Source organism: Anser cygnoides, chromosome 4 (assembly GCF_040182565.1).
Source record: "Anser cygnoides isolate HZ-2024a breed goose chromosome 4, Taihu_goose_T2T_genome, whole genome shotgun sequence".
Lineage (NCBI taxonomy): Eukaryota > Metazoa > Chordata > Aves > Anseriformes > Anatidae > Anser > Anser cygnoides.
In genome coordinates, this window is record NC_089876.1 from 65,808,735 (window position 1) to 65,830,146 (window position 21,412).

The following is a 21,412-nucleotide window of genomic DNA, read 5'->3' on the forward strand; positions in this document are numbered from 1 at the left end:
ACTGACTTGCTCTGCAGGTGCTGCTTTGCACACAATACAAGCGCAGGAAACTCTTGTGCCATAATGATTTAGTGATTTTCTGTCTGTCTTGATGGGACGTAATGAGATAAATTCAAGTCCTTTTTTGAAGGCTAATTACATCGAGTACACACGAGACGTGGGCTGCCCTCGTTATGTATTGCATGTTTTTGTGCTTTCATTTCCCCGCGTCTATTGTCTGTGTGTGCGAGTTTTGATTTGGCTTTGATTTACAAATTGCAGGCCAAAGAGGGGCTGTTTGGTGGTCTCCTCTCCCAGAAGATTCTCCAGAGAGCACAGAACAATTCCTGCTGCGTAGGTAGGGCAGCATCTGAAGATAGCCATGAAGCTAATATGTAAGTGAACTCGTGTAAGAAACTGAGGAACGTGCCATAAAACACGAGGGCAGCTTGCAGCAAGTCCTTTAACAATCATCTGCAATAAATTTAGCCATCTGTGGCCTGCAGAGCTTACGGTCTGGATGTGGAGCAATGGTTGGCTGCTGAGCCATTTTGGAGATTTGTTTTTTAAAACCTTTGGATTCACCAATTTCCCTTACGTTTTCTCTGCGTGTCTTGTGGGTAGAGAAGGAGACTGGGGAACGGTGCAGGAGGGTGGGCTGTTGGAGGTGCTGGAGCTGGAGCATCCCCTGGAGCAGGGATGGAGTGGCAGCAGATGCATGACTGAGACCTTGCAGCCTGTGGTGAGCCGGGAAACTGCTTCAGGCCAGGCAAAACTGGAGGTGGGGTCTGGGGAGGTTTATTGGGTGCTCCTGGATCGCACCCCTTTTGCTACGCGAGTGGTTTTCATCAGCAGAGACTTGCTGGTTGATTCCAAGGGATTTTTTCCCCGTGCTGTAGGGAGCTGAAATCAGAATAGCTTTAGTGTCAAACAAAACATTGCATGGTTTCGTTACGAGTTGAGGTGCTAGAGTCTGTCTTCACCTCTTGGTGAAGAAGCTAGTGGTGCGAAAGGGGAGATGTCAAGAGAGAGTCTCGGGTACTGCAGGAAGTACAGCCAAGTTCAGCATCTTACTTGGTCCTTCGAGGAAAAGGGATTAATAGTAAAAATCTGCACTTTATAGGGAAGATGAACTCTCCTCGTGTCTTTTGGCTGCATTTTAACACATGACGTTGCTGTGACTGCCTGGGGCGTTGTTAGTGGGACAGTACTAATTTGTTTGCTGTGAGCACTTTTCCTTTGCCACTAGGCAAGTCTGAATGCAGATGGGAAGACTGATTTCCAGGGAACTTTAGTACATCCAAATAGCCAGCCATGGATATATCCATACTTCGTTTTTCTTCCTGGTAGCTGCAGGTTTGTAATTATGCATCCAACTGCATGATTACAGGTCTGTTTGGCTTTTTTCTAAAGCCAAGGTGAATAAATGCAAACCTCTGACTGTCACCGCTTGTAGCTGTGTGCACACACCGGTGAGTAAGTGCAGTGATCTTCGCTTAGGTGAAAGAGTGCTTGTTCCAAGAGGCTGGAAAAAAGATATTACTGCATTCAGTTCAAATTATCAAAATAAATAATAATAAAAAAATCCTAAGCTACCCTTAGCCAATATATTGCTTTTGTAAGAACATGAATATCTCTTGTATAAACTCTTTGAACCTCATTATGCATATATATTGGAGCTGAAAGGAATGTCTTGAACGGCGAGCACGCTTCCCAGGCTGTACCCAGAGCAATCTGTCTTATATAAAGTACTTTAAAATTCATCACAGGTTTTCAGGGGAAAAAACCCTAGGGAAGTAGCCTTATCACAATGTCTTAAAACTGTCAATCTCGAGATTCCCTCAACCACTGTATTGTTATTTGTTTGCTGAGACATTGATTTCTGGGTATAGAACATTTTAAACAAAAACCACAGGATGTATTTTACCTGTTTTTCTAAGCCTGAATGGAAAAAAAAAACCAACACCCAAACACAATAATGTTTTCTAAAGCAGAGCCAAAAGATGTTACCTCTCATGCATTTAACAGAGGAAATAAATATCCAGCAAAGGCAGATGCTAGGGGAGAGGCAGTCAACAGATTCTTGTTCTTTTTTTCATGCAGATATTTAAGCATGCCTTGTTTATTAGTGGGGTAGACTTGTTTTAAAATATTCAAACCAAATAGTTTGCGAGTGTTTGTCTGTTTTCTTTCTAGCTGAAGACATGTTTTTTAAAGGAAATGTGAAGAGACTAATTTTTATGATGGGAGAGCTTAGCCTGTGGTTCTTCTTTTCACAGTATGCAGACCTGGGTTCTTCAAAGCTTCACCCCACAGTCCATCCTGCAGCAAATGTCCCCCTCACAGCTACACGCTTGATGAAGCATCCACATCTTGCCTGTGTGAAGAGCACTATTTTAGGAAGGAATCAGACCCACCTACAATGGCCTGTACAAGTAAGCATGTGCTTAGAGGGTTGTTTTTAATCCTTTTGAGCTGTTCCTTTTACTGTGACTAGACGTTATGATCTTAATGTGCTTTTACAGGCTCTGGGCTTCAGTTGGAGTTAGTCTGACACACTTGTAACGTCACTGGCTTTGTCCACCATACCCCCAGTTACAAGAACAGACTCAGGCCTTTTGGTTCAAAAGCCGGCGTTAAACGCAGGAAGCATTTAAGTAACAAGTAGATGATGCTCCATCTCTCACAGTCTGCTCTACCATCACACCGGGGGCGTTCCCAGCCAGCAGCACTGCGCTCAGACCCGTGCATCGGTGCATGCACGGGTACCGGTGTCCCACACGCATGTGGAAGAAACTACGGCAGTGCTTGTGTACTGTAGCTGTAGATAGAGTAGATATGGTCCTGCTTAGCATCATCTCGTAGCTCATTTTCAGTAGACTAGCAGGGAGAGAGCCCTACCTTTCCAAGCTGCCTGGAGGAGGTTATTCTTCATGGCAGCCTTAAAGCTTCGCAGGGTAAAATGCTTCTCCAAACCAGCAGCAAAAATGTAGAGCTTATCCCCTGGTGTAGGGGATGGAGGGTACAAAAACCAAGCTGGGGAACTGGGAGTTTAAGGTAGAACTGGAAACGCTAGCATTGCCCTTTTCCTGCCATCTGTGAGCTATCCTTTCAACTGTACTTGAAGGCTGGTTGTTCTGTTTGCTTTATATTTCAAATACTCAGGGCTTCAGTTTGTAGACCCGCAGCTAGTCCTGCTGAGTGTATTCCCAGTGAATACAGCTGTTCTTCCTAGCTACTCAGGTTTGCACTTCAGAAAAGGGAAAGAAAAAGTCTGTTCCTGCTGGAGAGTCACTTTGCAGAGGAACCTGCCCTCAGCAGGTCTCTGCTGCTCTGGAAGGGACTCTTGGCACAGAAGACATAGGATAGTTGGGGCCCTTGAACTCAGGGCTTGCTCTTTGTCAGCCAGAGGAACTTGAAGCACGTGGCTGGTGAAGGTGTGCTGCAGGGAAGGAGAAGGCAGTGCGGCAGTAGCTAGTGCTGTATGATCAAAGCGGTATTGGTGGGGGGCGAGTCGTGCAAGCACTCCTCAGCTTATTAAGTACATGTACCAGTATCTCACACAGTGGTGACTGGGGTGGGCTACAGCTCGAAAAACTGTGACAACAGTGCTTCCTGATGTCTGTTTTGCCTCGTGGCAAGACTTTAAAGCACATAGATAAATGAGAAAGATGTCTAGTCAGTGTGGGTACTGAGAAATGGGAAGGGAGGGGAACTCTGAAAAACCACCCCAAATCCGCTTTTTTGCCTAGGCAGAACCAAAGCCAGGGGTTATGCCGAACCGTCCTGCTGGTGAGTTAGCACAGAGGAGAAGCTGCCACCCCTGAGGAAGAGGTTTATGCTTACTTGTCTGTGACCTGAGCATAGGGTGGGATTTTCAGAGGGGTACAACCATGCTTGATGACAAGCACATAATAAAACACCAAGGAATATGAGTGCCCTTCTCCCACATGTTCCTGGCACAGTCTGAATCCTATAAGTAAAGACTGTAATTTATGATGCCACAAATATTGTGAGGTTGATTTTTGTTGTTGTTGTTTGCTTGGTTTTTATTTTATTTTTTTTTAAGTTTTTGTTTGGGGGTTTTAATGTTTGATTTTTGTTTGTTTTGAAAGCTTACTGTAAGCTTGTTTAAAGTCCAGGCATGGTGTGTGAAGCTGTGTTAGGATGTGGCATGGCAGGACACCGAGTGCTTCTGAGGCAGATGAAAGGTTTAATGCTGACCCAGGCACTGCTCTGCTTCTGTCACCCACTGTTTCAGAGCATGCTGCTATGTCACATACAGAGCAAGCTGGTACAGCAGTTTAGGTTACTGAAGCATCTCTGCTGGCGTTCCTGCTCGCTACCCCGAAAGCAAGGTGGATCATTTGAGCCCTCTCCATGTGTTTCAGTGCTAAGTCACTCTCACTTGTCTTAAACATCCTTTTTTGGGATTTTGTCCTCATTTAGCTGTATTTCTGCTGCAGGTGGTGAGGAGAGCCTGCGTGCTACCCCATTTCAGCTGCAGGCATAGTACATTTCAGCAGGGACAGTGAATAGTAGGTAGCAACACTAACATTTTAAAACCAACACAACAAGAGTTGCAAGGGAACATCTTGTCATGAACTGAAACACAAGCAAGACAGGCTTGAGTCATGACTGGTAGGAAAATACTGAAAGTTTTGTGAATGTTTTCATTATTTATTACAGCAGAAGTTAATAATATTCATAGGATTCCCTCAACTTGAAATCTAGTTAATTTTAGAGAACACATCAGTGTTTGTTTTCAGCTCTATACCTGCAAAGTCTCCGTGCAGTTGGTGCAACTATAAAATCACAATTTCCTAATTTCAGGAGAATGCTTATCAGTCCCAAGCTGCAATGATCTCACCACCATCACCAGCATTGCTAAATAAAACTGCTAAACCACTGTCAACTGCACAGATGAGCACAGTGGGGGAAAAAGACAAATATATTTTTATTTAATTTTTCCTAGTTCCTTAAGCATGTTTTATAAGTAATGCTTGGCAGTTTCTAAATTAATAGTGCTGTAATGCAGTCCAAATAAACTATTGCCATCAGACAAAAAATGTTTGGTCCTGTCAGGCATTTGAGAATTCTCTTAGTATTGTTATGCATCTCCCAGGAAATAATTGAGCTTGATTTCTTCTTAATTAAGTCGTCCTAGCTTCAGTTCTTGCAAAATATCAATTTAAAATGAAAACATCAAAGTTACACCTTTTCCCCCCCTCTCATCTCGGACGAAGAATCCTGTTGCAGTTCAGAGCATACAGGGGACATATGAGTAAAAGGGAATGGCACAAAGAGCATAGAGGGAATAGGACAAGGTGGGACACACTGATGTTTTTGTAGTGTTTGGTATAATATTCTCTTCTCAAAGGTTATGATTAACTTTAGTGTTTGTGTGTGCGTGTGCAAATATGTATTAGTATCTCAGGGGAACTTTCTCAGGTTATTTTTTTACACGTGCATGTCAGCCAACAACAGGTTTGCTGGCCATCAAGAAAAACACCAATATCTTTATCTTCAGAAATGATTTGCTTTTGGTCAGTGGATTGTGCTGCAGAAATGTTGAATCTGCCTTCTTAGGCCATAAAGTAGCAAATTAAAAAAAAAAAATCAGTGAACTAATATATTCATCCTTGACAAAGGGAGTTTTGGCAATGAAAACAGACCTTCTTAGCAGATAAAGGGCCCCTCCTCTTCGGGAGCTAAAACACCATTTTCTTCTCCCAGCTGTGATTTTTCAAAGTTTTACCCATATGCAGTTTCAGGATTCTTCAAGTAGGTCTTGTTAGATATCTGCAGACTGCTAAAGACCTTTCTCAGAGCCCCTTTGAGAATGCTAATTTTATAGGTTATGAAGTCCCACTAGCTTCAAAGCATTTCCACTGAAGTTGATGTTTTTAAACCTTCAAGAAGAGCAGCTGTACAAAGCAAGTAAAAACCTCTGGTGACTTTGCAAAAGTAATAATTTATCCTCTGTTAAAGACACGTTGTCCAATAAGTGTTTTTTTGTGCCTGAGTTCTTTATTTTTCTCTTAGAGTACTGGTAGCAGTAAAAGTGCATTCATCCAGTGGAAGAAAAAATCGGGCAATTTAACCAGTAAAAAAAACACCTGAGTGCAACGTATATAACTCCACACAGCTCCCGTGATGAATTTCATAGTTTCCATTATAACAGTGTGAGTATGGCAGGACAGAAAATAGTTCTGCCTTCTGCTGTACTGTGGTGTCATTAGCTGAAGAGTGCTGGACCCCTGCGGTGCAGATTGCGAGAGGTGGGCTTGTGGAAACACTCAGCCTGGTGGCACAGCCCTCTCCGCCCCGAGGACAGGACGTGTCAGCTCCTTCCACTGTCTCGTGCCTGGTGAATGCTTGTTCCCCATTTATAGTGCTGTGAAGCCATTATGTGGAGGATAATTGTAGTCCTCGTCCCAAAGAACATCCTGGCTCAGTTAGGAGTTGCTGGCACGGATGCAGTTGAGCACCTGGTCCTCCAACCTGCAGAGACCTGAGCCCGTGCTTCGTTTTATGGATGGCAGCAAGTAGGCTGTCAACTTTAAATCAGCATGTGTGCGCAGATAGCTGGCAGCCAGAGCATTTCCTGAACCTCTTCTCTGTATCCACCTCGCTGGGAGGCGAATGGGCATGCAGGGACCCCCTTCCAGCCCTATCTACAGGGGCTAAACTCCACAACATGCCTCGTTTCCGCATTAGCAAAGTTTTCATTCATAGATGACAGAACAAAATGTGCCTCCGACAAGGCTGATCTGCTGCTTCCTAAACTAACCTAGCTTTTGTCTTTGACTGCTTTTCCCTGACCAAAATATATATATCAGGATTATTTATTTCCCTCTGGCAGTGAGCTTCTCATTGAATCAGAACAGCTTGAGTTGAAATCATCGCAGTGTTTCATAACCATTACCAATTTTATAGACTTAAAAAGGGGAGTAGGAAAGGGAAATAGGGAAAAATGCTCCTGGTTTATAAGGTAGCTTCAGTTTTGCAACACTGCCCATTTTAAGTAACAAATGGAGTTAAATTATCACAACAAAACTAGAAGATGACGGTCTAAGACAGGCTGTTAAATTTGTAGGGGTTTCTAGCTGATGAAGCTAGCTGACGGGCACATATCAAGAAGCTACTCATGGGTTTTGACGGCTTCATTCGAACTGGATGGCAGTATGTTGCCTTCACTCCTCTACTTTCTTTGGAAAAATCCCAGTCTTTGCTGTATAGCTTCTGGTGATGCTGTGACTAAAATCCATCCCAGTTTTCTGTGATAAATTTCCCCATGTGAGTCTCCTGCATGAGATCCTTGCTGTCCTTCCACGTCATCTTCAGGGTGTATCTACAGCCAGCCCTTCATCTCCAAGACAAGTCTAATAAAACAAACAGCTTCTTAAAACATCTTCGGGGCAGTATTTCCCTTTCCCTGCCCAAACGGTCAGATTTTTCTAACACAAAGCCATCGAGTGAGATACGAGCAGTTCAGGTGTGCAGAGAGGATGTCCTGCAGGAGGCCACCATGGAGGAGTGCCAGCAGCTGCAGAAGCACCTGGTGATGTGGCACACTGTCAGGTGTCTCTGGCTCGAGGCATCCAAGGAAGGGCCTGGCTTTTGGAAAGGTGCGTGTCAAAAAATAAGCAAATAAGTGGTCTTGAGGGTATGTATCTCCAGGTGGGCAGCACAGCCAGCTGCTGAACTGGGAATCACTTTTGGAAACCGCGGCCTCAGTGTGTAATGTGGTTTTTCTTGCCCAGCCATGGCCTCTCCCAGCAGGGTGAAGGAAAGCAGGCCGCATCTGCGGGAGCTCTGATACCTCTGCAGCAGCTGTTCCTCCTCAGATAGCTTTGCCAGCGCCGTGCTGACATACTGAGCGGGGAGGCTTGGCAAAATACGTGAACACGGTGCGGCTAACTAACCGTGCTGGTGCTCGGAGCTTGGCAGGGACCAAGAAGGCTGCAGTGGAGTAGCCAGATACGGCTGTGCTTCCAGTGGCCCGTGTAGATCACCATCTGTTTTGGGCTCCATCGAGTGTCTCGCTTAGGTGTGATTTGGATGCCCATGCTTAGGTTTTGCTGTTGCCAAAGAGCTAATAGGGAGAAGCAGGTGGATGGAGGGAAGGATTCAGTGTTGGAATTGAGTACCAAAGTGGTGGGGATACATCGGTGTGTGTCTTTTTTTAAGGATTCAGAACTAGTGATATAGGAGCAGTGGGGCAAGGAGCGGGAATGTTGCCCCCGGTTAATCCAACGTGACTTGGGCAGAGCAAAGATTTGCAGCTCGCTTAGCAAGCAGAACAAGGAGGGCACCAGAGGCAATGCCCTGGTGTGAAACATGCTGCTCCTGCTGGTTTTAAGCCAGCCCTATGTCTCATCCTCCCCTGCAGATGACTGTGTCCCAACACAGACCCTTTAAGGTAAGGTGGGAATGCTCAAATCCCCATCTTCCCGTTTTTTTGGTTGCTGCTGAAAATTTTCCCTGCGTGCTTTTTGGCACTTGAGTAACATGGCAGCTCTGTGCAACCTAGAGAGTAGTAGAGAGCAGGATGACTGACAATACTGTTTTTACCATGTGTTTTTCTCACTTTACAAACCAGGACCCCCCTCTGCTCCTCGGAGTGCCATCTCAAATGTTAACGAGACTAGTGTCTTTCTGGAATGGATTCCCCCTGCTGATACTGGTGGAAGGAAAGATGTGTCTTATTATATTGCATGCAAGAAGTGCAACTCACACTCAGGTCTGTGCGAGGCGTGTGGCGGTCATGTCAGGTACCTCCCCCAGCAAACCGGCCTGAAAAACACCTCTGTCATGATGGTGGATCTGCTTGCTCATACAAACTATACCTTTGAAATTGAGGCAGTGAATGGAGTGTCCGACCAGAACCCAGGAGCCCGGCAGTTTGTTTCTGTAAATGTAACCACAAACCAGGCAGGTAAGTGGATCTTCAACCCGGGGAAATGTCTGGGGGGGGGAGCCCAAGCCAGTCAGACCCGGTGCGGGCCTCCCGTTGAAATGGGTGGAAGTCCCCAGCGTGGAGGGCTGGACTGTGGCCTCTTCAAATATAAATGTGTTGGGTGGAGGGGGGAGGTTGTGTCTCACAGGATATAATCACTGCAGTCTTCAACATGTTTCCTTCCAGCAGGACACACTTAGCATTTGTGGCTTTTTCCTTTTTCTTTTACATTAAGCTATGTGGAGATCCCACTTCTTTGCATTTCAGTGTATCTACCCACTAAACCAGAAGGAATACAATTACCTCTCCTATTGGGAAAGGGCAATCCCTAGGAGTTAATTTGGATTCCAAATGCCAGGGGTTTAAAACGTCCTAACTTTGCAGTTCCCCTGAGAAAATTGGTTTGAGTGACTTCAGGAAATTCAGTTCCTCTTCTTCACTGTGGTGCTGGACTCAGGCTGGTGACATACGGTACAGTGTCACTGCTTCTCTAACAAGGTAGGGCTGAGATGTCATCGCATACCGTGTCGTTGGGTTTGGACAGACAGATCACGTGTACGGGCTCGTTCCTTTGTCCAGGGCTCGGATCTGCCTGCCATCCATTTGGAAGCCCAGAGGGAGAAAAGAGTTGTTGCCTTGGGGTCAGGCAGCTGGGGCACTGCAAAGCCCTGTGCCTTGGACAGAGGCAGGCGAGGAGCTGCCACTATCCTCTGTCACTTGGAAGTGTGATGGGAGAAAAAGAACATGGTTACTACTCCTTCTGTGCACATCAACGCACCGGGCACATCACACAGCCTCTCTAAGATCCAGAAACCACGCCCCACCTATGTTTCCTTTCTCTCCTTGTCCCTCATATGCTCTGTGTTTCGGGTTCTCTCCCTTTGCCTACCTGGCTTGCTTCCTGACATTTAATTTAGGGCCTCCAGCGGTACTTGTCTGCTGTGGAGCCCTTCCAGGAATAGAAACCAGTGGCATTTGGGACCACAAGGTCTGTGCTGCCAGATCACTGGAGCCAGTACTTGCCTTCTCCTTCCAGACCAGACTTAGCCAGGAAATCTGGTGTGATGTGCAGAGTAACAGCCAGATGGAGACTGTCAGATCATCGCTGCAAAGCAGAAAAATGCTAGATGGAGCAGGGCTCTGTTTGGTTCTTGCTACCCAGGTGTATGTGCACAGGCTTGGCAGCCAGCAGTGAGAGTGTGATTGCATTGCACTTCATCAGATACCTGTCCTGGTAATTAGACTGGGTTGTTGAAGTGTTAAACAAATTGCTCAGATATATCTCAAGGTGAAGAAATAAAGGCGTGCTGGGGTTGCTGCTCGCTGCTGATGGATGTGGCAGGAAATCTTCAGGAGGAGAATCAGTGGATGGCAGTACGACACCTGTTGAAGGCACCTGTTTAATACAGATCAGTGGGTGTTGTGGTCCTAATGCTGTTTACTGTTGTTGCACTGCAAAGGCTGCTGCCAGTAACTCCACTGCTGGAAGAAGGAGATTTTCCTGTTAGTAGGTTTGCATTGGCATTTCATTGCTGGCACTACATTTTCCCTGATATGCAGTTAAATCCACATAAACCTCCATAAATGTAGCTGCATGAGAGAAGATGATACATCGCTGATCACTCCAGTCTGTGAGGAAATGGTCCTGTTCCGTGAGTTATGTGCCAAATTCCCAATAGTTGCAGCCGGATTTATCTGCGGAGCTGGCTTCCTGTGCCTCAAGCCAAGAATGTCTCCTTTGCACAATTATTACCTATGGCTGTGTGTTGAAAGGTCTGTGGTAGGAAATGGCAGTAGACCTGTGGGTTTCGTGTGACAAATGCAACTCCTGGTAAGGCTAGTGGGTAAGTTCAGTTGGTAGAAGTGTGATGCAGTCAGGGGGAGTTGTGGTGGATCAAGCCAGGAGTGTTTAATGCACCGTGTAGTACTGAAATGGCATCTGTGTATGCTCTCGTGTTTGATTCAATAGGAGGTGTTTGCAAAATCTGATCATCATCCAGAGGGGTGGTGCAAGGCTCTGTCCAAAGCAAGGAGTGGTGTATTTTGTTGTCTCTGTGGCTTGTCCCCTCCGCCCCCCAAGTTCCTACAAAAGGAGAACCAGGCCTGTTTGCTCGCTGTACAACCCGTGCATCAGACATGCTTCCCAGTAACACAGGGAAGCCAGTAACACAGCCCTCTGCTCTCTGGGCACTCCCAGGGATGGTGATCAGTTTGTCCATGCCAGAAATAAAGCAGCTATAGACAGAGACTCTGCAAATTATGCTAGCTGCCAGGCAGGGAGACTTGGATATCTGTTTTCTTTAGGTTCCTCTGAAAAATGCCCTTTGGGGCTAGTAATAGAAGTGTGCAGCAGAGTGGTTCATGGCTGGCCATACCCAGCAATGCTGGATCTCTCTGAAGGAGCCTCACCTTCAGCTGTCCTCTCAAATGAGAGCAGGCAGAAGGTGTGGGGCCTCGGGGGGGCTCAGCCCACTCATCTCCCCATGAGATCAGCACTAAGACACGCTGCTCTGGGGCCTTGTCCTTTGTCTCACATAGGTTTTCAGCTAGTATGATTATGTTTCCGTGAAGGCTGGTGTAATTAGGTAGAGTCACTAAAAGCCTGGTAGTGATTCAAGGCCAACTGTGGCAATAGGAGAAAGTCTGCTACAAGAACTGCTTGCTGTGGAAAATGAAAAAAATTGCATGCCATGGGATGGGTCTGGCTGTTTGAGTCCCGCTGGCTGGTATTCACTAACCCAGCGCTGCAGAGAAATGCCGGGGTTTATTTTGTTGTTTTGGCTTTGTCAGCCCCGAAAAGACCATGCTAATTTCAGGACTGTGGAGAACGCGCAAGCAGCAGGACGTTGGCTGCACCACGTCTTCTACACATGGGAGCTTTTGGCAGCAGAAACTGTGTCTGGTTTGGGTTCTTGAAGGGATTGCTTCCTGACAAAAATGTGTTTCTTTCCAAACTAATTTGTTCCCCTTCCTTCTCTCCCCAATTTAAAATAATAAAAAAGAACTTGCACTGGCGATCAGCCTGGCATTTTCAGACTAATTTCAGACTATTTTCCTCTGAACTTTTGAAATCAAGTTTGGAAATACAGCAAGAAAACAGTAGTGGTTGCACACAAGATGCGGTGGATCGGCTAATCTCAGCTGGGGACCCCAGCACACTTCTGCTCTATCAGTCCCGAGGGAGGTGATGGTACTCAGGATGGGACCAGTCCATGTTGGATGCCGTGCCCTTAGGCTCAGGACTGGTTCCCTGTCACATTCTGCTCTCCCGCTAAATTTCTGTTGTTTCTGTGGGATTTTGCAGATGTTTTCTGCTGGGTACTTTCATGTATCAAGAAAGGTTGAACAATGCTGCCAGCCAGGAGAGGTGGAAAGTAGAAGTCTCCATCATGACTAGTCCTATGAAGAAAGACTGAGAGAGCTGGGGATGTTCGGCCTGAAGAAGAGAAGGCTCTGGGGAGACCTCACTGCAGCCTTTCAGTGCTTAAAGAGAGCTTATAAAAAAGATGGAGAGCAACTTTTTACTCGGGCAGATAATGATAGGACAAGGGGGAATGGTTTTTAACTTAAAGAGGGGAGATTTAGATTAGATGTTAGGAGGAAATTCTTCGCTCAGAGGGTGGTGGGGCACTGGAACAGGTTGCCCAGAGAGGCTGTGGATGCCCCATCCCTGGAGGTGTCCGAGGCCAGGTTGGGTGAGGCCCTGAGCAACCTGATCTAGTGGGTGGCATCCTTGCCTATGGCAGGGGTTGGGACGAGGTGACCTTTGAGGTCCCTTCCAACCCAAACCATTTTGTGATGATTCTTTGGTTCTATGACATTTTAGAGCTCCTGCAGGCAGCTTACTCCTTTCATCTCTTTCTTCACCTTTTCCAACTACTCCCAAATATCTGGTGCAGCTTCCTCCCCAGGTGTACGTCCTCTGCCCCTGTCAGAGCATGGCTAGACAAGCTGTTGCTGATAGTGCAGCTACCTTTGTCACAGTAGGGGTAGTTCTGGGATTTGAGGGCCAAGAGACCTTGTGTAGGCACACAGATTGGCCACAGCATGGTTGTCCCTGGTGGGACAGCTGTAAAATAAACACCCAAGGGACCTCTCAACACAGATGGCAAGGAGATTAAGTCAGCCATCCTTTTTTTCAAGTTTTTGTCTTTCTGAAACTGCCACATAACGCCTCTTTCTATACCATTTCTAGAGAGTAGTCTGCCCGTGCCACTAATACTGAAGTTGGCTTTTCATGAGGCAACCCCATGGCGTTTTTTCTTAGGGATTTCACCAAGCTGGGTGATTAAGTAACACTGTCACTCCAGACAAAGATGTGCATCTCCCACGAGGTGTTCCATCTTACCTGCCCCGTGTACAGAAGGCATCTGCCATGAAGTCTTGCTCAGGGCCGGGTGTCTTGTAGTGGGCCTGTAGGGAGCAAGTGGTTGTGATCTGTGGCTGCCTGCGTGCCCGTTGTATCACCAGAGGAGCACACACGTGCAGGGTGGGAAGACACAATGTTAAAAGCCTTTCTAGGCTTAAAGCCCACAAGAGTATTTAATTGTAGCCAGCCTGAACAGCCGAGGAGTTTTCTTTGCCTTTAGCCTCCAGCATCTTCTGTGCTGGGAATGGGTGCAGGCATGGAACTGGCCTAGGGGTCTAGGAGTGGGGCAGTTCCCCTGCTTATTTCCTTAATTCCTTATTTCCTTAAAGCCCTCCTCTGTGTGTTTTCAGGTAAGCCCCTTGCCTGTTTTCTGTTTGAAAAGCTAGAAACCAGTGTTCAATCCAGCTCCGTGACCTGTATGATATTTTCAAGCCTTTTGGGGAAGAGGGCAAGAAAGATCTGGATGTGCTCACTAACAGAGGAGGAATTAGTGTGTCTAACGCCTCGAGGAGCCTGCATGCCTGAGGCCAAAACAGAGGTACAAGATGTGTCCTGTGGTGCAGCACTGATATTTGAGCAAAGATGTTGGAGGACAGGACCTGGCAACCCACGCTGCTTCCTGGGAAGCAGGGCCAGGTTCTTCCTTGACCAAAAAAAAAACAACACGAAGCTCTTGGAGCAGCTAGAGAGCTGTCAGGAGCAGGGAGGTGTGCTGAGAGCCATGACCCTCACTCTGACTGTGCAGGCTTTGACACTGAAGTTGCAGGGATCAAAGGAGAAGGGGTGTTCCTTAGCACTCAGGATGTACCAGCCTTTGAAAAGCAGCCGAGTGTAGTTTGGAAAGGGAAGCCTGCGATGTAAATCTTCTTGTAATCTTACGTTAACAGCCATGTGCTCTTGAAACTCAGGGACTGCAAACTTCTAAGAGAACACCAGGAAGCAAGGTGAGAAGATGACAGCATTCGCTGTGCTGGGAATCATCGTTTCTGAGAATCGCCTTTGGGAAAGGTCCAGTTCAAGACCTGTAAGGGTCAGGGTCTGATTCTTACAAATTTCACATCTTGCAGGCTTGTTTGGTTTGTCCTGGGGAGGGGGGCAGCTTGCTTATATTCTTACATTCACAACTATTTGACCAGAACTGCTAGCCTAGGACCTGTGAAAGCTTAAACAGATCCTTATTTTTGTAAAACTCCTTTTCCAAAGCCAAGGTGGTGAGCAGGGCTTGCCTGTAAATGGCAGTGGTAATAGTGCTTGATCCCCTGAGCTGCATCGTCTTCCTGGCAGTGGTCAGGAGTGGGTACCATAGAAAGGGCAAGAGCACAAGGCAAACGCGTGCTGATGTTCCCTTAGTGTGCTCTCCAACCTCTCAGGAGCACCCCTTAGTACTTTACAGCCCTTAATGGATTTTTCTTCCACAAATTTGTCTAAGCATTTTATGAACTCCTAGAAAAATTTAGCAGCTGCAGCCAATTCTATATGAATTCAGTACGTCTGATAGTTTAAGCCATGCTTTGGATTCATGTTGGTCAGAGAGGAGCTATTAGTGGCATAAATAGAGGGTTTAAGACTTGCAATTGCATATCTGTTTGGAAAGTGCCGTCATTTAGAGATACCGCGCTAGTTTCCAGCGCATTACCGCAGGTATCAGGAACTCACCATTTAACCTGAACGAGGTACTCTGGAAAGCAAAGCGTAGTCTTACCAGTATGGGCTGATACAAGGATACTTTAATAAGTGTAATTGGTGCTGCTTTGGAGACTTCTGCCTCATTATGAGGGCTCCTGTGTTGGAAAGGAGGTTTTCAGGTTTCTTCCCTAGGAGAGGGAGGATCTTTCATCCTTTTATATAGTAGCGTAGTCTGTGGAGGGGTTTTGAATGGTTCCCAGCCCAGGCCTTGCTTCATCTCTTGAAGTTGCTGGGGTTTTTCCCCCTGATTGCAGAAGAGATGGCATCAAAAGCTGAAAGTTTTTGAGAAGTCCGCTTTGAACTTTTCTGCTGTCAGGCTTTTTGACTCCAGCTGAAGCCCGAGCCCACTGGGGAGCTTTGCTGGCGTACCATGTATTGAGTTTGCAGTGTGTGTTCAGGCAGAAAGGGAGAATAATTTCATTTGTGGATCTTCGTCCGTTTCCTGAAGTTAACTACCAGCATGTATTTTAGGTAGGTATAAGCCTAAAGAATCTAACGAGGTCTGTACTGGTGACACCAGCAGGAGTGTGTACGTATGGGTGACCAGAGGGAAGTCAGTGGTATCTCTGTCACAGCATTAGGCCACGCTCTCCTTCATGGCTTTCACTTTATTTTTGCAGCATAGTTGCGTGTAGTTAAAGCAATTGTAAATAGTTAGAAAACAGAGAAAAGTAAAACCTGAAAGCCAGCGATGCACAAAGGGTTTTTTATTTGATTTTTTTTGTGTGGTGGCTGCATTCATTCTGAATGCAAAGTCTTCTTCAGACACCAACCTATTCCAGAGTTGCAAGTTCACCTCAGCCCAGATGGCTGGGTGTCTGTTACCGAATGAATTATGGATCAGTTGAATATTTTATAGTTTTATTTATAACTCCCCAGTTGGTAGTTGCCACTTTCTCGTAGTTTGGTATAAGCATTTTTGTTGCACGTAGAATATCAGAAATAAATACTTGAACATTGAAAGAATTGTTTGAAATTAAAAAAAATAATAACAATCCTCAAGTTCAGTCATTTCATAGGTCATCTTTATTCTTAAAACGTGAGACAAACCTGCTGATATATGAGGACATTACCAGATGAAATAAACGTTTTCCTGCATCTGCAGACAGACATTTCAGTTTTGACATTAAATTAAAATGTCTCATTTACAGCTGAAAATAAAAATAATAAGTAATAGCCATCCCCACCCAGCCTCCCCCTAAAAGAGGGCGAGAGAAAGGCACTGGAGCTCTCACTCCCCCAGTTTCCCAACTGATGACATCCGTCGCGTGGTGTGTGGTGTGGTGCAGGCTTCATTTGTCTTGCTTCTTTATAGTAAAGCCATTAGTTTCCTTCACAGCGTGCCACTTGTGAGACAGACACATGAGCCATGAAAAGCGAATGCCTGGTTACACTGGAGGAAATTTCACCTGTGGGCTGCACCCAGCTGGTGCCACGCAGCCTTTCCCCCATTATATCCCATAGCCACCAGCAATGGAGCCTCACACCTGTAGCAGAGGAAGGGCAGCCCAAGTCTGGAGTTTTAGACATGTATAAAGAGCGAATATTGGGATTTTGGAAAGAGCACGGAGCAGGCCGTGCTGAAATCAGATGCTCTGTTCCCATGCTAAACGCTAGGCGTGTGGTGAGAACTTCCCAAGGTCAGAGCTGTAGGAAAGTCGTGTATTTGCAGAGCACCCTTGATGTTATATTGCAAGAGTGATAATGCTGTTTTAAAATTTTATTTCCCATTTTGCTGGCACACTTCTAAAGAATTGCCAAGTAATCTTATATTAATCTAATTCTAATCACCTTAAAATGCAGTCTTTGGGGCCAAGGAGTTCTTTGTGTTGTGCCGAGCGCAGTACTTGGCAGAGAGCAAAAGTTAAAGCATCTAAAATGGTTTCGCTGCCCAGATGACATCAATGTATAGATTTTTTTGAATGCAGCTTTGGAATTTTACTGCTAATAAAATGCCATTCAGCTCTTTAGTCTCCATCTGCAAGCCGATAATTCCTTTGTGTGATGTGTTATTTCTCTGATTTTAGCACTGAAAGTAATTTTATGTTTTTAACAGTCTGCATAGTCAATGCTTCTGAAAGTGCTCTTAAGATACAAGAACTCAAAAATAGCCAAAAAAAAAAAAAAAAAAGAGAAGACTGTAAAAATATTTTCAGTGCTGCCAGATAAATAGCAGGGGACTAGTAGGCATTAATAAATGTATAAATGTCCCACTTGCTCTCTGGCTGCAGCTTCTTTAACGTACCAAGTAAGCTCTTTACAGTAATCTCCCTCAAAAGTTAAATATGATAGTGCGGGAGCCAGAGTCGCTGGAAACGCTTGTGTTTCAGTAATTGTGCACTGTGAGCTGCAGCACAGAAATGCTGCTCAGGGTACGGCGACTTCGCAGTGCACTTCTTCTTTCCCATGAAACTATCACGCTGGTAGGAATTGGGATGAATGGGAAGCTGTAAGAAAGAACTGAGCAGCGTGGATGTGTTTGTGTGCACACAGACACACAGAAGTGTGTATTCAGACACCGTGCAGACGACAGAGGTCACCCTCCTGTGGTTTATGGGGGGTCTGCATGGCAGCTTCTATTTATTTGTCATTTAACAAGGATTTTTCCCTTCGGTTGTTTCCTCTTCTTGCTGATTCACCCGATGTCTGCATCCCTGGAGCAGGGTGGCTTATGCGTCTCAGGAAGGGTCTTACTGTATCCAAACTGAGCTCCAGCTTGCAATGTGTGTGAATTACAGGCTCCTGCTTAGTATTTTACAGTAGCGGACAGGTCAAAATGCTTTTCTACCCTGGGTTGCTTGTTATTTGAGAAGCGTAATTCAGCAAGGCTGGAAAGGTTTTTGCAGATCTTCTGCTGTGGTTGTTAGTACAGTAAACTTCAATAGCGAATAACCCCTTGCTGGTTTTTGGAAAGACACCTGAAATGATACTTAAGGGCCTTAAATTCCTTACAAAGGGCTAATGTAATAGCAGACTCTGGGCTGGCTAGTGCTTTATCCCAACCTGCTGCTCCTCCCTCGGGGGCTGCAGAACTCCACCTGGAGAGCTGAGAGCGATGCCAAGGTGACAGACAGCTGGGCAATAAACCATATTTCTCTCACAGCAGCTGGGCCAAAGTTCGGATACATGCAAATGCTACAGAAAGCCCAGAGTTTGAAGGCTTTAATTAAAGTGCACTTCAGATGTACTCATTTGCTCGCGTGGTAGAATGCTTTCTGCATCTCCTGATCCTGGAGGAATAATCCTGATCAAAGCAAGTAACTAATAGGATTTCTGGCTAGATCAGTACAACAGAAATCACCAGAAGGAAAGCAGCATTATTTATTTATTTGCCTGCTTCTTCCGGGTTGATAATTTTACAAATAGCAGGTCTGATCAAAAGACCCTGTCCAAATTGTTGCAGGACACCCACTGCTTCCAGTGGCACTGGCCCAGGCTTGCAGCAAGCAGATACCAGCCGAGAGTTTTTATAGAATCACAGAATCATAGAAGGGTTTGGGTTAGAAGGGACCTTAAAGATCATCTAGTTCCACCACCCTTCCACAGGCAGGGACACCTCCCCCCAGACCAGGTTGCTCAAAGCCCCATCCAGCCTGGCCTTGAGCACCTCCAGGGATGGGGCATCTGCAGCTTCTCTGGGCAACGTGCTGCAGTGCAACAAGCCAGGGTGCTGGGTGGGCGAGGGGCTCTGTGCTCTTGCCGTGGAAATCCCACTGCAGCCTCTTCTCCCAACGCACCTGAACCCCAGCAGCTCAGATGCAAGCCACAGGAGTATGCACAAAGCAGGCTGTGTTATAATTCCTGCACAGTGCTCTGCACTGCAGGGCATTTGGCAGGGAGAACCACAGATACCTCGAAAGCAGCGTTGCAGAATTAGTTGGGAAATGCCTATGGAGGGCACTTGCACCCTCTCACTGCCTTCCAGGGAGTATGCATAGCAAGCATCCGCTGTGTTTTTGCACCTCACTGCACAAAACTTTGGGGTTTGTGCTTTTTTTTGTTGTCGCTGGCTTTGTTTGACATGCAGTCACCTAAGTCCTTGTGACGGTACTCTTGAAAAAAATAATCATTGGAGTTACGTCTGCTCTTAAACTAGTTTTGGTAGCTGAAGCAGGATGTGCTACTTTGGTTTGTGTCCCTAATGAATCAGATAAAAGCAATAAAATTGGGTTTGTGCTCTGTCTTTCAGTTTGCCAGGGTTTGCAGCACCCTTGCAGCATGCATCTGAGGGTGTTCATAGCTTCTTCCCATCTCCTCTGCAGTCTGCCTCGAGCCCTGGAGAGAAACCGGTCCTCAGCTGACTAGATTACTAATTGCACTACTCCCCGAGTTGTCTTTCACACAGTTCTGCATTAGTGTGGCTTATTACAGAGGACAGGCCTGTACCGCACTGTTATCCTGTCACCTCCGGGGCTCTGCCTTCCTTGCAGCGGGTTCCTGCCTTGAATCATTAAAATGTGCAGCTCCGTGGCTCTGCCTCGTTCCGGCGAGGCTAGCACTGAGCATGAAATCACTCGCTGACCTTGCCAGAGACTTACGGTGTGAGTCTCTAAATGTTTGGCTATGCAAGGGCAGTTTCCACAACGAGGTGCTCTCACCCAGTTCAGAAAACTGGAAGAGCATAGCTGCAGAAATTACCGGGTTATTTAATTTATGGCGTATCTCTTTGTACCAGGTGCGGCTCAGTCCCTGCAAGGAGGTTTAGAGGAGCAGGAGGATGGCTGGTCAGGATGCACATGAGGGCACAGACCCAGCTCCACCTTTCCCAAAACTGCACACAGCAACCAGCAAAGCTGGGTGTGCGTGAAGGACGAAATGCCCCGTGCTTCCCGCGGAGGTGATGCCCCAAACTCTCTGCTACGCGATGGCTGAGGCTTCAGGGGGAGCTTCTGTCAGTCAGATAGCCTTGCAGTGCTATTCACAACCTCTGCAGAACATCTCTACACAACAAAAAGTCCCCATAAAGTAGTAAAATATTATTCAATAAGTATTTCTTGTGCTCAAATAACGACTCTTCATCCATAGGGGCCTCACACTGATTGTGTCCTCTGAGAGTAGTGAGCCACGGACGGCTGCTACTTTTAGTTCTGCTCGTGCAGTGTCCGGTTCTTTTAGGACAAAATATGGAAGGGAAATACGCGGTCATTATGCAAATGAATGCAGTAAATAAATTCAAGTTGGCTCAGCTTTCTTGTATCCAGACCTGATCCACACAGCGTGTGCCATTTCTACCAGGGGCCAGGGGAGGTTTAACACAGTAGGTCTGGCCTGGTGACAGAGTTTGCGGAATGGCAGATTCAGATGTATCTTTTTGGCGTGTCTGTCCATGCCATGTACTCGTTCTGTGTGAGAAGGGGTGTCTCGTGGCAGCAAATTGGCTACAACTTGTGCATTGCCTTCCATCAGGGAGGGTTTTCAGGCATTGGTTTTGCTGATGGAGAAGCAGAGACACAGAGGTGTGGCACAGCCAGACTGGGACACAGCTGGAGCCCTAAGCTGCACTGAAGATGCTTCCTAGCCAGTTTGCCAGACTGACTTCAAGAGCAGTTAAGAGATGCAAGGTACACTTGACTTGTAGCTTATTTGAAAATGGGCCAGGTATTGTTTTATTTTGTTTTGTTTTTTGAGTTGGTTGGGAGGTTTTTGTTCATTTGTCTGTTTTCTGATTTGTTTTCCATATCACTGTGGTTTCAGTAGCACTGCAGCATGAGAAATGAGAACCTCGTACCGTTAAAATTGCAGCAAGGAGCTGGCACCGTGGGAGTTAAGTGAAGGGGGCTTATTTTCAGCCAGCCACAGGCAGCTGTGCTGCCTCTGCCAAGTCTCTTCTCCCCAAGACTATCACGTTTGGTTCCTTTGTGACAGCACTTTAATTTCTGTTACCTCTGTGCAACACCAAGGCTTCAAACTTCGTTGAGGCTTCTGTCTGTATCTGCAAAAGAATATGCAACAGTATTTTTGTGTGAAGCTTTTGGTGAGCTAATGGTGCTGAAGAGCACAGGGGGAAGTGTGGTATGGGGTGGGTTTGCTCCCATCTCTATTGCACTAGTTACATTTCCCTTCTTCCTTATTTTAGACCATCAGCCAGGAAAGACAGTCTTTGATCCAAGTCCAGCTGCCCTTCCTAACTGAGTGCAAGGTATTGACTGCAAGACATTTGGGTGGTGAACTGTGCTTTGTCTGCTAAACACGGAACCATTAATAATATGACTGTATTCATTGCAAGTGGTTGCAAATTCCAGTGCCCTGGCGATTAAACGTAACTAAAATCCTGATCCATTTGACTTTCTATCCAAGGGGAGAGCAATTGCTACTTCTTCAGTAAATACATTCGGTTTTATTTGGCCTTTGGCAGTAATAGTATGTAGAGTGTCTTGGCAACTGTTCACTGATGAGGGTCCAAAAAAAGCACTTAA

At 46.1% G+C, this 21,412-nt stretch overlaps 1 protein-coding gene across 11 annotated transcripts in view; it reads left to right on the forward strand.

The window, feature by feature from the left end:
• Positions 1–21,412, forward strand: part of EPHA5 (EPH receptor A5) — a 207,059-nt gene that overhangs the window by 102,329 nt on the left and 83,318 nt on the right. For 6 of the 11 annotated variants that reach the window (XM_048073507.2, XM_048073508.2, XM_048073506.2 and 3 more), the window contains exons 4-5: positions 2,259–2,414; positions 8,585–8,920. The exons of 2 other annotated variants lie outside the window; for them this stretch is intronic. In XM_048073507.2, the coding sequence (XP_047929464.2) occupies positions 2,259–2,414; positions 8,585–8,920 (492 nt within the window). The remainder of the gene's footprint in view (positions 1–2,258; positions 2,415–8,584; positions 8,921–21,412) is intronic. 3 more of the 11 variants (XM_066996325.1, XM_066996326.1, XM_066996327.1) reach the window with 3 other exon arrangements.